Source organism: Carassius auratus, chromosome 14 (assembly GCF_003368295.1).
Source record: "Carassius auratus strain Wakin chromosome 14, ASM336829v1, whole genome shotgun sequence".
NCBI lineage: Eukaryota > Metazoa > Chordata > Actinopteri > Cypriniformes > Cyprinidae > Carassius > Carassius auratus.
In genome coordinates this window covers 336,919-354,429 of record NC_039256.1, presented here as the reverse complement: position 1 = coordinate 354,429, position 17,511 = coordinate 336,919, and the positions used below count along the sequence as shown (strand labels likewise).

The 17,511-nt window shown below is 38.4% G+C and overlaps 3 protein-coding genes and 1 long non-coding RNA gene across 8 annotated transcripts in view; 2 read left to right on the top strand and 2 right to left on the bottom strand.

Moving 5' to 3' along the window:
- LOC113113363 (alpha-1,3-mannosyl-glycoprotein 4-beta-N-acetylglucosaminyltransferase B-like) overlaps nt 1-1,283 on the bottom strand; it is a 118,221-nt gene extending 116,938 nt beyond the window's left edge. For both annotated transcript variants that reach the window (XM_026279499.1, XM_026279500.1), the window contains exon 1: nt 1,019-1,283. In XM_026279499.1, coding sequence (XP_026135284.1) covers nt 1,019-1,115 — 97 coding nt within the window. In that variant the 5' untranslated portion in view covers nt 1,116-1,283. The remainder of the gene's footprint in view (nt 1-1,018) is intronic.
- Nucleotides 1,284-4,802: 3,519 nt separating this feature from the next.
- On the top strand, nt 4,803-12,847 carry LOC113113360 (sequestosome-1-like). 2 transcript variants are annotated; one of them, XM_026279494.1, is made up of 9 exons: nt 4,803-4,946; nt 6,706-7,047; nt 7,466-7,561; nt 10,928-11,349; nt 11,466-11,637; nt 11,812-11,892; nt 12,029-12,192; nt 12,318-12,516; nt 12,604-12,847. In XM_026279494.1, exons 2-9 carry the CDS (start codon nt 6,879-6,881, stop codon nt 12,753-12,755), a joined length of 1,455 nt encoding a protein of 484 aa, XP_026135279.1. In that variant the 5' UTR covers nt 4,803-4,946; nt 6,706-6,878; the 3' UTR covers nt 12,756-12,847. The 2 variants fall into 2 exon arrangements, with proteins under 2 accessions (XP_026135279.1, XP_026135278.1); XM_026279493.1 differs by having other exon boundaries at nt 4,805-4,946; nt 12,598-12,847.
- Nucleotides 12,848-13,031: 184 nt separating this feature from the next.
- Nucleotides 13,032-15,746, bottom strand: mrnip (MRN complex interacting protein). 3 transcript variants are annotated; one of them, XM_026279497.1, is made up of 7 exons: nt 15,405-15,746; nt 15,082-15,141; nt 14,856-14,962; nt 14,665-14,731; nt 14,428-14,555; nt 14,143-14,251; nt 13,032-14,015 (listed from the first exon to the last, which is right to left on the bottom strand). In XM_026279497.1, the coding sequence occupies exons 1-7, from the start codon at nt 15,462-15,464 to the stop codon at nt 13,350-13,352; spliced, it is 1,197 nt and encodes a 398-aa protein (XP_026135282.1). In that variant the 5' UTR covers nt 15,465-15,746; the 3' UTR covers nt 13,032-13,349. The 3 variants fall into 3 exon arrangements, with proteins under 3 accessions (XP_026135282.1, XP_026135283.1, XP_026135281.1); XM_026279498.1 differs by having other exon boundaries at nt 13,032-14,006; nt 14,428-14,558; nt 15,405-15,744; XM_026279496.1 differs by having other exon boundaries at nt 14,428-14,558; nt 15,405-15,682.
- Nucleotides 15,747-15,829: 83 nt separating this feature from the next.
- On the top strand, nt 15,830-16,802 carry LOC113113362 (uncharacterized). Its single transcript, XR_003293570.1, has 3 exons — nt 15,830-15,899; nt 16,181-16,207; nt 16,617-16,802. It is a non-coding gene; the product is annotated as an uncharacterized LOC113113362 (long non-coding RNA).
- The last annotated feature ends 709 nt before the right edge of the window (nt 16,803-17,511 follow it).

The window sequence follows — 17,511 nt, the reverse complement described above, 5'->3', positions numbered from 1 at the left end:
AAACACAAATGAAAGGTTTGAGTCATAGATAGCTATACTAGTTTTTTGCTGTGTTGCACTTGACAAAAGCAATTAGCCCGAGTACATCTGCTTTGATTTGTGACCAGCTCGACTACTAAAGAGTCAGACCGGAGAGAAAGAGAAAAGATGAAAAGTTGTGATGGAGAGAGAAGCTAGGATTCTATTAAATTACTCAATTTTCCACAGCTGCTCTAATAGAGTCTGCACTCATCTATTGTGTTTCACACGCTGGTGTAACCGTGAAGCTTCATGAATGAATATGGATTGACAGAGCACATATAGAGCTTGAATAGGATTTAAAACTGGCAAAAGTGGAAAAGGCCACTAAAAATCATACCCACTTCTCATATTTCACTAACGTCACATACTTAAGACATGAGCTGCCTTCTACAGAGATATCATGAGATCTCAATCACCAAGATGTAAACAGGAAAAGACCCATCATGTCCGAGCAAGAACGCAAACGCATCTATCCTCCTCCATCATTCAAACATGTAGTTACAAACAGGCTCAGAGTCAAAGGAACCTCTCAGGAACCTCCAAGTGTGTTCAAACCATTTGCTAGACAAAAAACTGGCTGAAACAGCATCAAATAAGGGTTTAGGTTCCTTGTTTTAGAAAGTGCAGATGTAAAAAACCTTCAAACCCCAAAAGAAAGCAGCATCTCAGCAGAAAATGCTCATTTGGCTAGCAGTGCTTCTAGATGACCTGTTAACAGGGAAATAAGACGTAGGCTAGGTAATATATATATGCTGCTGTCTTTGTGTTTCAGGAAACATCAACAGGCCTCTTTGACAGTTTGAGGAGCAGCTGAAGACAGAAGGTGCACGAGCGCAGTCAAGTCCAGCATTGAGCAGCTGTTCAGTGATCTGCAGCTCCAGCGCTTCAGTGCCGCATCTGAATGCATGACAGAATGCGAGAGAAGCGCTTCGTTTCCACGGATGATGAAGATGATGCGTTCGCACAGAACACGCGCCTCCAGCACGCAGCGTCTTACCTTTGGAATTGCTGAATGCGGTGTACCAGGACAACGATATGAGCCCACATAACCCGAATAGTAAGACTGTTAGGAAGGTGCCATTTCTGAGCCTCATCTCCGGGTCCGCGCCGGTATCATGTCCGAACCGAACCGTGTGCTCGAGCGCGTCTGACGTGCGCTGCCGCGGTGCGTTAATGACAGCGCGCGCACATGAGAGATGAGAGGGAGGGCGAGAACACGAGAGACTGTGTACAGGCAGATGCCGTGTGTACAGAAGGGTGTGTGTGTGTGTGTGTGTGTGTGTGTGCGTGAGAGAGAGAGAGAGAGAGAGAGAGAGAGAAAGAGAGAGAGAGAGAGAGAGAGAGAGAGAGCGGTGTTTTGTTGGACGGGCTCGTGCAGGCGGTGCAGCTGCTCCTCCGTGCGGCCGAACACAAAAACATTGTCTCATTTTGAAACAGCAGTTTGTTAAAAAGATCTTAGGAAGCATACAGTCCTGGTGTAGGTTCAGATTTTTTTCTTGTACTAAATTTACATGAAATTAGTGTGGGGGAAAAAATCATTAACCTCTTATTATTAATATTATTTACATGTTCTGTGTATGTGACCCTGTCTGTGAAAACCCAGCTAAAATGAATGGTTGAAATCAAACTCTGATGCTTGTTATTAGATTTTGAGACTTTAGTCTGTATTTCACAGAGAGGGTCACATATGCTTTACCCTAAAACAGCAGTAATATCATATCTTAAGCTTAAATAATGCAACATTTTTAACAGAAGTAAATAAGTGGATTTTTGTTGTTGTTATCAACACTGTGCCATAGATGCTGAGGATTGAGCTTAGTTTTTTATTGAACCCAAAATATTAATTATATATATATATATATATATATATATATATATATATATATATATATATATATATATATATATATATATATATATATATATAATTAAAATATATTACTTTGATAAAACTGACTCACTTATATTTCCTCATTGCCATTTTTAATATATTGTAAATATTAATTGCATTATCCTGAATAAATTTTACAAAATAAAATACATACCAGCACTCTTCCCCAACTTCTAGCACTGCATAAACATAAATGAATTTAATGTAAATATGTCAAGAATGATCTTTTACAGTAAATGTACAGAGAAATAATCATTCTTTTTAAGATACATTAGATGGATGGATGTACTGACAAAAGCTTATCTAAAAAATTATATAGTGCTCTTGACTTCTGTTCTTTAGTAGATTATTGTACATATTATCCACATAAATATACTTCTGAAGGAGAAGGGAGTGATGGATTAATGTGAATATATTTATTACAGGAGCAGTTAATATCCAGTTATGCCTCACTCATGGCTGTAGATAATTAATCACATCTGTGGGATGTTTCAGCGAGTGATTGTTTAATTGAAGGCTCTGGAGATGATTCAGGCCTCTGATTGTCCAGCTTCATCTCTTCTAGGGCTTTGACTGTTGAAGTTCTGCCAAACTGTTAATGTCTGAGTGCCAGAGTGTTGTGCCGATATGCACACTGCATATTAACCAAGAAAAAGTAGATTCTGTGACAGAAGCATCTACACTGGGTAATCATTAGGTGTCTCTCTTTTTTTTTGGCAAATCAAACTGTTGATAGTTAGGCTTTTGAGGCTCTTTAGAGAACCTAGGCTCCTTTCTAATGTCAGTTCCTAGAGGAGGCTAAAAAATGGGCTCCAACAGGGACTCAAGACTGTCAATCTCTCTTGCAGTAAACACATCAACAAGAACATTTTGCAGCATTTGAAATACTGATTTAAGTTCCCTGGAGCACATTTGAGACCACATCAGGTGTCATGGAGAGGATCTCCAGAGCACTAGTGTTGCAGCAATCTAAAAAACTAAATTGTGCCTAGAGAATATAAGCCTCTTTACATTTACATTTATTCATTCAGCAAACACTTTTATCTGAAGCAGCTTACAAATAAGGAAAATGGAAGCAATAAAAAAATAAAATAAAAGAGCAACAATAAGTAATTGCTTTGACAAGCCCTGGTTAGTCTAAAGTAAAAAAAAAAAAAAAAAAAAAAAACAGTAGATAGAGCAGGAAAAGAATAGAGAAATCTTGTGTTAAATGGTCAGGGGGTTTTGTAATAAATAAAAAGAAAATAAGTATATAGAATAGAAAATTATTGGGAGTTCTAGAAATGTATATAATAAGTATAATGTACTGTAACTAACCACTAACATATGCTGGAATTATTGTGATTTATGTTACATTCACTTTAAACTAAAAGCCTACTTTAAAGCAAACTTGTATTTAACATGTTTAACCTCTCCTACAGAAACAGCATTGTGCTGCCAGTGGCATGTCAGACAATAGCGCCATCTAGCCACTGTTGTGTGTGTGTGTGTGTGTGTGTGTGTGTGTGTGTGTGTGTGTGTGTGTGTGTGTGTGTGTGTGTGTGTGTGTGTGTGTGTGTGTGTGTGTAACAGTCCTTAGAGCAGAGGCCCGTTTCACAAAGTAGGTTAAGTGAAAACTCTGAGTATGTTAACCCTGAAATGAGAGAAACTCTAGGTTTTCTGTTTCAGGATGGGAGGTTTGTCAAACCTGAGAAAGCAGGGTAGGTCAAGCCCGTTTCTGAAAAAGAGCAAACTTATACTCAGAGTCAGTTACCATGAACTCCTCTAAACTCCTCTGAGTAAAATACTCAGCTTATGCCACCAATACGGTGCATTATATAGTGGCGAGGACCCCGTCCCTACTAAATATCTTGGCATTGGCTAGTGAAAGTTTCAACTTCACTGGCATTGTGTAATAAGATTTCAGGTAGGTTAGGAAGGAAGGAAGTCCACCAGGCACTAACACCATGTTTAGGTAAGCTTTGATCCACTGACCGCCAGTTATTTTCATGTAGTTTGCATTAAGTAGTAATTTAGTAAAATACAGATATTAAAAGGTGAAATTCAGTGAACACCTTATTGTTGATGTATATTTTGTACAAGCAAGCATATGAACCCAGAAAATAAACACAATGTGCAAAGTTTCACATTAAATGGTTTCCCAAAGAAAACCATTACAAGGAAAACGATTTACCATTTAGCGGATTGTGTTCATATTCCAACCTCATCTGCTTGCCCATGTAAACTATGCATTATTAATATATTGATTACTGAAGTTGATATTTTAATGTTGCTGTTTTAAGTATACTAAGGCACTTTAAGTGTTTCTACAATGCTTGTTGCACTGTTAAATGATTGAAATATTGCCACGGGTGCTTAATATGGATTGCAAATGGCCCAAATCGGCATTTTGTTCACGAGCCGGTCACGTGTCCTGAAAGTTATCAGTAGTAAGATGGCTCAAACACTTCCAGGGCTTCACCATTGAATGGCACTTTAGAGTATATATACCTTTAGGTTAGAGCATGCACAGTAGAGTTTGTTTATAAACAGTTGATAATGTCAAAGACGATAGCATACTCTTAAAAGGACTCTGATCATGTGTTGTTACTCTGTCGTATGAACAGGAAAGGAATGTACTACAAAAGAGAATTGCAGAACTTAGGATGCAATGAATTTTCAATCCGTAACACATTCATCACGAAACAAGGATCTGGTCAAATAATAAAGACAATTTAAAAATTCCTTAAGAGTAGTGGACTTAAGAATAGAATATAGTTCTCATAATACATACCAGACTGAAATCACTTCACACTCCAGCACAGGAGGTGGCGGCATGCCTTCGCTGGTATGCGACCCGCCAATAAATCCACAGAAGAAGAAGAACGTTTGTTTTTTAGGTGGCGGTAATGCACCTTTAATTTGGTTTGCCAAAAACGCCAAAAAAACCACCAGAAGAAGAATGTTTGTTTATGTCGTTGCTGTTGAAAACGTCTACTCTGTATAAATCAGTGGCCAAACCTGCTTTCTGTCCGATTCCCGTCTTCATTTTGTAGTAAGTAGGCCTAACGAATATTGTTTCTGGGAAATGTATCGGAGTAAAAGTAAAAATTTTAGAGTAAAAGTGAAAGTTGACAGAAATATTAAAACTAAAGTACGTTAAAGTACTTTACTTCAGTACATTTTACTTAATTACATTACACTGTGGACTATAACTACAAAACTTTTACTTGCACTTACATGGCAAGATATATTTTTTAATTTGTCCTTTTACATAAATACATAGTTTCATCTTGCTGTGTACATGTGCTTAAAGCTTCGTAATTTACTGTGTTAGACTACCAACAAAACCGGATTTGGTTTTGTCAACTGAAAACTAAACTTGTAACCTTTAAGTTGTAAACTGATTTAAAAAAAAAAAAAAAAAAAAAAGTGATTAAATGCATGTATGGGCGAAAATGAGCTCATGGCCAAACTATTCGTTTGTAAACAAAGGCAATCATATGAGGCGCGTGAGTCAAGAGTCATGTGACAAGGCCACGCCCCGCGCCTTCGGACGATCTCGGACGCTTCAGGAGGCTTCCAGAATAAGAGACGCCGCGTGGAACATTTAGCTGAGGGAGGGGTCACGTGCTTGTGACGTCATATAGCTACAGCAAAACTTTAGTTGAAGTGACTAATCAAAACGAGGTTAAATGTATGCTTAAATGAAGTTTGCTTATAATTATTTTATTAATATCACAGAAAAAGTCCAAAATAATAGTAATATTCTAAAATAAAGTAAGAAATATTACATTTTAATTAATTGTTTATTATTGAATACATTCATACAAAAGTTTATATATATATATATATATATATATATATATATATATATATATATATATATATATATATATATATAATACACAAAATATGTAAGTTGTTACGCATGATTTTGAAATCATGATGGACATGCATTATTAAGCTTAACAAGGGACTAATGTTGAAAGGTCGACTGCTAACCCTCAATATATGTATATTTATTAAAATAATTATTATTAGTAGTAGTAGTTGTAAAATATTCAATAAAAATAAATAAATGTATAATCATAAAACAAATGTAAATTCATACATGAATACCAATGTGAATTATTGATATCCATTATCAGTCCACAGACTTTTCTAGTATGGTGTTATAGGCTATACACAAAAATACAAAACATATTCTTAATGAAATATAATCTTAATATATACTTCATGAATTCTTAAGCTTAAGGTTTGTTCGTAGTACATCAGTTAAACATGTTAAATAGACATCTGCTAACCCTCTTTCATGATGACACATCACTTTTGTTAGCTGGCACCTGTAGCAGAATTACAACCCACTCCTACCAACCATATCAGACTAATGTGGGTCAGTAGAGCTTGTATAATGGGAATAATTTCATGCTTACACTTACTCAGCTGAGGCAAAACAAAGACTCCATCAGAACAATGAATATACATATATAAATAAATTGATACATGTGGGGGGAAAAGTTCAACATTGTTATATTGTTATATAGCAGAAGCAAGAGAGTTTATGACATTCCCTGTATCAAAGAAATGTAGCAACCACTTGTTAAAGGTGATGAATTCCAGCATTACAGTGACATTCACAATTTTATCAGATGTCTTTTGGGCCTTAAAGATAATGCTCATTGAGTGATCTAACGGGAATTTCCCGACACAATGCCATATCACTGCTCAGATGATCACTGAAGCCGTCTATTCTGTTTTCAATTGTGACTCACATGATCAGAGTCAACACAACATGAACTTTGCTCCTGCAGAGACGGAGGACGTATCCACGCGGAGACGCGCTCGCCTCACTGATTGGCTGATCCTCTGCCTCATTTGCATATGACGCTCAGACATAAATACGGAACTCTTGGTGTAGAAAGAAGCTATTTCTGCTGCGCAACACGGACCAGAGATTCGCTCTTACACGCTGTTTCTCGCAACAATGTCGATGACAGTGAAAGCATACGTTATCGGCAAGGACGACTGCCACAAGGAGATCCGCCGCTTCGGCGTGGATCAGGACGTATCAACAAGTTTTGAGTATTTGAAGCAAAAAGTGCTGGATGTTTTTGTCGGTCTCAGGAATGCGTCCTTTCAGATGTACTACAAAGGTAAGCCAGTTCACAATTACATTTTTTTTTAATCTTATTTTTTTTTTTTTGTATGTATTCTATTTTACATGCAAACATACAATCATTGTCGTTTCTCATTGTTAATACTACAAAATCGTTTAAATGGTATTCCACATTAGACATGCAGCTTGGGCACCTTTGGGAAAATAGACCTCTTTGAAGTTAAATATAATAGTGCAAGAAGTAAAATACTATGTGAAATAACTTGCTTGTTGATACGCTCCAATACAAAGTTATGGGAGTATTTTAATGCTATTAAACTACCATGTCCTGACATTAATGTAACATCTAGGGAAGGGAAGGACAACAGCATCTGCATGCAATAAATTAGCCAAAATATAAGGACAATAATAATAACCATGGAACACCATTCTCTGTTTACCTGGGCTGTCTCTAGATGAAGATGGTGACCTAATTGCTTTCTCCTCTGATGATGAGCTAATGATGGGGTTGTCTCTTGTGAAGAATGACACCTTCCGTCTCTACATCAAGCGTAAGTAACACCCATACACCGACTTCTTAGGCTCTTGATCATCGTAACCTCGTGTATTCGATGATGCAACATAATTGATTACACTTCATCATCTGCTTCGGCAATGTATCTATTGCAAAACATATCCTTCCTCTCAAGATATGAGGGACTGGCCATGAGTTCAGTGTGTGGCTTTTAGACACAAGACAAAGTAGTTTTAAAACAATCCACAACAAATTCAAATTTGATTTGCATTTAAAGCCAAAAATAAAAATGATTAATAATAAACCTTTCAAAGGTAGTAGTTACTGCTGCTTCCACTGGAGACAGCAACAGAAAAAGGCCAAAGCTCGTCACACACATCTTATAAGGCGTGACTAGGTCAGTGACATAGTTGTCATTTTTCCCAGATCTGTTAAGCTACACAAAATTACAATAAAATCCATACAGACCGTAACTTTTTAATATATCTCTTCTATGATAAACGTCGATTTCTGAATTAAAATTAATTTGTCTGGCTAGTTCGTGTCACTTTTTGGAGACCGTATAATAATAATAATAATTAGAGGCCGACCGATAGATTGTTTTGCTTGTTTTATCAGGCGATATGAGCCTGTCACAGATATCAGTATTGGCATCACGCCGATATAATAATTTCTTTACATAACATAAAATACACATAAAATGCTTGTAAATGGTGTAATTATGTAGTTTGTCCAGCAGAGTGTTGATCTGGATTAAACATTTTAAGTGTATGGAATACCATTGAAACTTTGAACGGCTATATCTCAGTGATGTCGCAGCAAGGGCTGCTTACTCTCACGCAATTGACACTTTTCTCATGCAGTGAATAGCACCCCAAGTTGAAAATGTAATAGGATATTCACGAAACCGTTTTAGTCAATGTTCCAGTGCGTATTTGTGCCCTGGAGAACGTCAAAAGTTTACATTTACAACTTGTTTGTATAGTGTTGCGAAACGAAGCCCGATTTTGTTCCACACTTGTAACCGTAACACGATGTAAATAGAGTGGAGGAATTATGACTTCATTTTGTAGATCAGCCGTTAGCATCACACTGGTTCCCTTGACAAAAGCCAATAGGAATTTTCCATAGACTGTAGGAATATCGCAAAAAAATAAGCTTGGTGTTCAACCATTTCATGAAACTTGCATGTTAATATTCACCAAAAAATATACATTTTATGAATTATGAAGCCTAAATACAAGAACCAGAACTAAAAAGCTAACATTAAGCTGTAAATGAACTACAGCACACAGTCATGCGCCTTCAATGTCACCACCACGCTTCCGACAACTTTTAAACTTATTTACAGAAACATTTTCCATGATAATCCTTTACTATGTGGATGAATTGTAATCCAAATTACATTTTATATATATATATATATATATATAATTTGTTTTGATAGTTTTCCTTTATGTAATAATTTTATTTGGCTCTACTGTTATGAACATTTAAAAATACGTGTTTATTATAATTAAATGGTAAAAAAAGTTTTATATTTTATGTATGTACTGTATTTTGAATATAGTATAAATAAAGTATACCTGAATGGTAAAGTGTCCAAAATTTTTACTGGTACTGTACTATTAAAAAAAACACATATCGGCCGATATATATCGAAATATAAAGTAGCAGCCTGGCCACTTTTGAACTACAGGTCCTTCTAAAAAAAAATAGCATTTTGTGACGAAGTTCATTATTTTCCATAATGTAATGATAAAAATTAAACTTTCATATATTTTAGATTCATTGCACACCAACTGAAATATTTCAGGTCTTTTATTGTTTTAATACTGATGATTTTAGCATACAGCTCATGAAAACCCAAAATTCCTATCTCAAAAAATTAGCATACCATGAAAAGGTTCTCTAAACGAGCTATTAACCTAATCATCTGAATCAACTAATTAACTCTACACACCTGCAAAAGACTCCTGAGGCTTTGGGAAGGAAAAAGTGTGGCAAAAAACGCTGCACAACGAGAAGAGGTGTCCGGACCCTGAGGAAGACTGTGGAGAAGGACCGATTCCAGACCTTGGGGGACCTGTGGAAGCAGTGGACTGAGTCTGGAGTAGAAACATCCATAGCCACTGTGCACAGGCGTGTGCAGGAAATGTGCTACAGGTGCCGCATTCCCCAGGTCAAGCCACTTTTGAACCAGAAACAGCGGGAGAAGCGCCTGACCTGGGCTACAGAAAAGCTGCACTGGACTTTTGGACAAATTTTGCATGTCATTCAGAAATCAAGGTGCCAGAGTCTGGAGGAAGACTGGGGAGAAGGAAATGGCAAAATGCCTGAAGTCCAGTGTGAAGTACCCACAGTCAGTGATGGTCTAAGGTGCCATGTCAGCTGCTGGTGTTGGTCCACTGTGTTTTATCAAGGCCAGGGTCAATGCAGCTAGCTATCAGGAGATTTTGGAGTACTTCATGCTTCCATCTGCTGAAAAGCTTTATGGTGATGAAGATTTTGTTTTTCAGCATGACCTGGCACCTGCTCACAGTGCCAAAACCACTGGTAAATGGTTTACTGACCATGGTATTACTGTGCTCAATTGGCCTGCCAACTCTCCTGACCTGAACCCCATAGAGAATCTGTGGGATATTGTGAAGAGAAAGTTGAGAGACGCAAGACCCAACACTCTGGATGAGCTTAAGGCTGCTATCGAAGCATCCTGGGCCTCCATAACACCTCAGCAGTGCCACAGGCTGATTGCCTCCATGCCACGCCGCACTGAAGCAGTCATTTCTGCAAAAGGATTCCCAAAGTATTGAGTGCATAACTGAACATAATTATTTGAAGGTTGACTTTTTTTTGTATTAAAAACACTTTTCTTTTATTGGTCAGATGAAATATGCTAATTTTTTTCGATAGGAATTTTGGGTTTTCATGAGCTGTATGCCAAAATAATCAGTATTAAAACAATAAAAGACCTGAAGTATTTCAGTTGGTGTGCAATGAATCTAAAATATATGAAAGTTAAATTTTTATCATTACATTATGGAAAATAAAGAACTTTATCACAATATGCACATTTTTTGAGAAGGCCCTGCAATTAAGATGTTCAGTATTTTTGCAACTACACTTGACATTCTATTATTGGTTATTGAGTTCATTCTTGGCATTTTAGGCGTAGAATACTATAAATTCTGTATTCCCTGCTGGATGTCCTAGTAATAACGACTTACCTGTGTTATAAGCTCGTGGTGGGAAAAGTGTATGATGATGACCGTAAATTCAAAGAATGTATATGGATTCTTCCAAGAGGCTTTTGACGATACTAGACTCTTGATTCTTTTGAACGTTTCCAGTACACACAAATATCCCCAATTAATAGCAATTGTCATATTTCTTTCCTTTTCAGAAAAAAAGGAGCACAAACATGATTCCTCACCTCACGGGAGCTTTGGGTTCTCATTCAGCCCGCCTCATGGAGCCCCCCACTTTAGCCCCCCAGGTTTTAATCATATGGGTCCTCCTCCAATGGGACCCCAAGCACCTCCTCATATGGGTCCTCCTCCACATCATCACCCTCCTCCTCCAATGGGACCCCAAGCACCTCCTCATATGGGTCCTCCTCCCCATCATCACCCTCCTCCTCCACAGTTCCATCAGATGCCGCACCCAGGGGTGACCTGTAAGGGGTGCGATGGGCCAGTAACTGGAACACGTTTCAAGTGCACCATTTGCCCTAATTATGACTTGTGCTCCTCCTGCCAGAGCACAGGCCTCCACAAGGAGCACATTCTCCTGCCCATCTTTCACCCGATCCCCGACATGTCTGAGGTGAATACCTGCTTTACTGCTTTGGTGTCTGTATTTTGCTACATACTAAATATTTAGTTTTTTATATAATGTGGACATACTGATCGAAGTATTTTTTTGTGTGTGTGTTTGTGCAGTGGTTCCCTCATGGGAAGTTTTGGCCCAAGATGAGACCCTGCAGGTGGGCAAATGCTCAGGCTCAGGGCTCCAACCAGGCTCATGCTTATGCTCAGGCCTCAAGCCAGGCTCAGCCAGGTCTGTCTAGAGCCCAGCAAAACGAGGATGCTTCTGAAAACATGGAGGAGAACGGTGAGATGCCACCAATCAAAGGGTCTAATATAAAACACACATTTCATCCGAATGCTGCTTTCACAGGCAGCAGGAGCGCAACAAGTCATGTGAATCCTTTCTGCTGAGATAGTTGAACTAAAAAAATAAAAAGGTGTCTGAAATATGACTATATTATCATCTTTTTATCCACAGGTGGTACTGCCTCTTCACAGGCTAATATGGAGTACCTGAAGAACATTGGAGTGGGAGTGGCGGCCATATTGAACCCCTTTGGTAAGTTCCCTACTTGGGTTTATTACTGATACTTTTGTGCCTTTCCCAAACATTTTTGTGTTCTAACACACCACATACTTAATTGTTTGGCATGCTAGCTAAACCCCTCAAAATAAAAATGCTTCTTCCTTTGCAGGCATAGATGTGGACATCGACGTTGAGCATGATGGGAAGCAGACCAAATTTACAGCAAGTCATCCTGCCTCCAGTGGGCCACGTAGTGCTCGGAGTGAGAGCGGCTCCAGTGGCTCTGGTCCAGGAAGTCAGCCCACTGAAGAGAGCAACAGTGAGGGAACAAAGGTAAATCAATATCCAAGCAGTTCTGGAATGATTGACAGTATACAGGATTGTTGCATCTATTAAAGAGAGCTTAAAGGCTGAGAAGCTACATCTGTTAACGCTCATTCCTTCCATCCTATGGGCAGAAACAACAAGGAAGTGATGAGGAATGGACTCATCTCTGCTCTAAAGAGGTGGACCCATCCACAGGAGAGCTTCAGTCTCTCAGGATGGAGGTGGATGGGACTGATCCTTCAGACCTGCCAAGTACAGACTCCAGCACAAGCACCTCGCAGGGTCCCAGTGGTCTGCGTGAGGCAGCTCTCTACCCACACCTTCCTCAAGGTATAGTGCATCATCACTGGGCCAAGTCCAGTCCACTTCACATCGATTCAAGCAGCTCAATGTTAATGTCCTCTCCCTCAGATGCAGACCCCAAGCTGGTGGAGTCTCTTTCTCAGATGCTCTCCATGGGCTTCACCGATGAGGGTGGATGGCTGACCAGACTGCTCCACACTAAGGATTTCGACATCGGAGCTGCCCTGGATGCCATCCAGTACTCCAAACCCGGCTCACAGAAGTAGAGAAGGAGCGCGGGAATCCAGAAGACCTGGGCCATACCTAACGCTGTTTGAAACCTCTGGCCTATTTTCTATTAACGGTCTTTGCATACTTTTTCAATGACAAATTATTTACGTAAATGTTATCAACAATATCAATTACTCAGGTGACTAGCATAGTTATGTTAATTTTTGGGCTTTTATGCAAAATGGATATTTAACATTTGTCATTAGCATTACACATCATATTATTAAGTTCATTGTCATCATATGCATATTACTTATATAAGTAGATATCTACATTTGTGTGATTTTTTTTTTTTTTTTTTTTTTTCTATTTGCATTTACACAACCAAGAGTCAGACGAAGCAGAAACTTGGGGGTATTTTTGTTGTTCGTTTGAATGAGCAGATGGATTTGGGTAAATGTGACTGTAGGTCTTCTAAAATTCCTGTCCTTTCTATATGCAATAAAATGCAAAAAAAAAAAGTTCTTTCTTTTTACTTTTTACTTGTGCAAGACTGTGGAGAATGGGGTTACATGCCAATGCATTTTAATTTATTGAAGAGGTTTTAGTAACAAAATACAACGTTTTACTTTTCAATAGAATGCATCTTATTAAAATGTGTCATCAAAGTCTTCATCGGTAAAGAACAGGGAGTTTAAAGAAAGGCTTGAACATGGCGTCTTGGTCAGTGAAGGTGGTTTACAGACAGCGTCTTCAAAACCAGCTGGCTCGGAGCGGTGACTTTTGCTTGGACTGAAAAAGTTTCCATCCACACAAAGATCACCAACATTCGGTGGATATCTGCGCTCTTCTGAATCCACACCCATGTCTGTAACTGTTTCTGTGAAATAAGGCACTGCTGTTTTGTCGTCGCAGTGAGACGAATTATGAGCTTCATAGTCGTACTCTTCCTCATCCTGCTGATTAAGGACAACGGTGAGGAATTTATTCCATTTTGATTCCTTATTCTCAATACTAGTTTCTCCAAACGTCTGGTTAGAAGAAACAGAAGAACATCTGCTGTGCAGGAGAAGACCTTCAGTTTTCACAACTGCTGGTGGCTTATGTGAAGAGTTACACTGCTGTTTATTTTCACCAGAGTTTTTTACTACGTATGTGGAAGTGGAGCTAGCTGTAGGGTATGGATCAACCTGACGGGATGATGGGAGATCTGTGCTAGTGCATGGCTCCATGTCACCTGACCTGCCACAGGAGGAATATTTGGAAGCAGATCCTTTATTCCACAAAGAATTGAACCTCCTGTCATGCTTCAGTGGCTGAAATAGATAGAAGAAGAGTCTGTTGAAATTGTGTTTTTTGAACAGGGCATTTGCAGAATCATAGCATTATGTTATTAGCATGTGATACGGTTACAGATGTGTAAACATGCGTGTTGTGACTTACCAGATACGGCTTTCTCTTTGGTCCAGAACAACCAGTCTGTGACTCCTCATCCTCACAGTTATCATGAGCACCACCAAAAGACTCTGAAGAGGAGATTTTCTTCCTTTTCCTATTCATAACAAAAATGACGTTACATTGGTATTTATTGACACGAATGATAGAAAATACAAGGCAGTCTGAAAATACAAGCCTTTTGTGCGAAGAATTTTGGATGCTTTATTAATAGTTTTTTGCTTTATTAACAGATTAAATGTTTTATTGAGAAGTTTGTATGTTGTGTGGTACCTGGTTCTTTGTCTTCTGAATCGGTGTCTTTCTGTGTAAACGTTCTTGTCTTCTTCATCTTCATGTTCATTTGGACCCTCAGTGGTCTGATTAGTGTATTTACTCCAGCGACTGACATGAGCCACTTCCTGCTACAGGGACAGGATGCTTATAAGACCAGTGTTGTTGATATGACAAATGTACTATTATTTCTCACTTGGCATACACGTTACTTCTGGCTAGACATCAGTGCTGTACCTCTGATTGATGGTTCTGAACCAGACTTTCAGGAACATCTTCGTTCTCATAGTTTTCATCCGGTTCCCTTTAAAACATTGTATACATGTATCAGGTGCTTGTTCACAGCAGTGATCATGAAGTGATCTTTAACAGATGTACGTGTGCTATCTGGGATATAGTGACTGTGCGGCTCCTGAAGCTTTGCTCACCACTGTAACAACAGCTGTTCACTGTTCATCTCCAGCATCTGTCCACGCAGAGTATTCAGCTTCTGAACATGACGTCTGCAGTCAGCAGCCGTGCCTCGACCAAACTCCTGCAGAAACACATCAAACAAGACAAGTGTCACAACCCTGACAGCATGCACACATGACACAGCAGATTTGCAGACATGTGTGCTATCTGAGGACAAGTTTAGCTTGTACTGAACTTTACCTTCATCAGTGACTGCTTCTCACCACACACTTTACATGTCCATCTCATACTCTTCTTCACCTAGAGGAGCAAAAGTAAAGAAGTGTTTAGTTTTCTTCACGCATCAACAGAAATCTATAAGCCAAAAGATCAATACGTACATCATCCAAACCTAATATTTAGACTCTCTGAATACGAGACGCTGAGATTAACTTTAAGAGCATGATGATTAATGATTTATGTTAAAAGTCTATGTTTATGTCAAGCGTTTGTAGAATCTACAACACGAGAAAATCGGAAAACGGTTTTATCTGAACTAAAAGGGACATGAAGAAGTTAGTTACCTGCTGTACTTGAAAGGCTTGACAGGAAAAACACCTCAGTACATGAAACTCTTGAACCATGTTGGGTAGTTTTTAGAGTCCGGGGAGCAAAAGTAAACTTATTTCCCTCATAAAGACGGAGCTCATATTTGTGTTTCCCGCCGCCGCCCACCGTTTATTTCTTTGACGTAACGTCCGTTCTTTTTCTCGCAACTGGACGTGACGTCAGAGACACATACCGCCCTCTACAGGAGCTATGTATGTGTGCATAGTCATAAAACACCTGAGGGATTGAGATAGGTATAAACGGAGGTTGGAGCCAGCTCCAAATGGGTGGGACTTCAGCTCCAAGTGGGCTGTACAAACCTCCAGAGCCTTTTGATTGGTTTATTTAATGTCATGGGGTTAATGCACGCTGCGAATCCCCCCCCCCCCCCCACCACCAAAAAAAAAAAAAAAAAAGACGACGTCAACTTCCCAAGGCTTTTCAGCGTCAAGAAAGAGGAGTTTGAAGGGGTAAGTTTAGACTTGTACAACGTATTACAAGTTGCGAAAAAGTGCAGTATCTTGGCAGTTGATGTTTTAGTCTTGACGTAGTTAAATCATGATTACAAGCTCATTGCATTCAAGTTTGAAAATGGGAGGACATTCATGTGCAATTTTTTACCTTCAAAACTCATATTTACGATTATTCCAAGAGCACGTTAAGACAGCATTAGCAGCACAGATTAATTACATCTTTATTGTGTCTGTTACCCTTTTGTGCTAAATATTTCTGCAATACATTTACGCTGCAGATTACGGACACTGAAGACTTTAAGCAGGTAGGCTATTGTTACTAACGTTACGTAAAATATGCAGACCTATGTATTATAACTGCACTGATATTTAAGCGATCAATAACTATTAATAGATTTAGTACAGTGTTCTATAATAGTTAAAACTCCTAACTGATAATGCTTGACTTTAACAAAGCTGGTCATTATTTCAAAACAATTTTAAAATGTTATCTATTTTTACATGTAACGTTAATCCAAATAATGTAATGCAATTGAAACATTTGGTTTAATTACCAAATTCATTTTTCAATTTAATAATCATAACAGAGTGGATATATGAGGATAACTGCAGTGTCCACTACCATGCATTACATATCAACAGGTGTAGAATTAATTTTGTCATTGTAGGAAACACAAACAAACAAAAACATTATGTGTAAACTTTGTGTTACAGAAAGTTCAAGTCTGGGTGGCCAAAAGTTATATTTCAGTGACCTGGTTACCGTCTCTCTCTGCAAACCCAAAGGATCACTTTCCTCTAAACTTTTTTTTGTTCTTTCTATGCATCAAGATGTGTAATTTATTTTTTCTGAAGATTTTTGACTAATGTGTGTGTGTATGTGGGTCTTTGTGTGGATAAATTATGTTCATACTTTAAAGGTGGACATTTGCAACAGCGCTTGTCCCTAAAATTGCTCCAGGGGTATGGTCAGAGACTGTCCTAAATGACAAATGTTGGAATGTAAATGACATTACATTCTGTGGATGTCTCACATAAATGTGCATTGTACTTTATTTAATGTTAACTTGTCAACAGTGAATTATTTTACGATGTCATTGGACTGAATGTTTAGTGACTAATGACACTTCATTCCAGTAAAAATATAATGCTTAGCCTTGGAGTGAAAGCAGCAGCAAAGTGTTCCAATGCTGATAAAAATCAAGCAGGTTAAAACCTCAGGTTCCTTAAATATCTGTTCTACAGGACTTTTTGGGGTTGGACAGATTTTGTTATGGTTTTGAAGTCTGATGCTCACCAGCCCTTCATTTATTTGTTCAGAAATGCAGTAGAAACATTCATATTGTAAATTGTAATAATATTTTACAATAACTCTTTTCTATTTGAGGCAGCAGCGGATCTGCCCCAATCATCATTAACGGGACCACAGTGGAGAGAGTGAGCATCTTCAATACCTTCAAATGCCCTATTACTATTTAGATTTGTTTTCTTTTTTTAAATTAAATGTTTATTTGTAAAATGTACTTCCACGTGTGGCCTTTTGTAATGTTGTTTCACCTAGAGCCAAGGGGGTTGTAACAATCTAAACAATATAATTCTCCCTCAGATT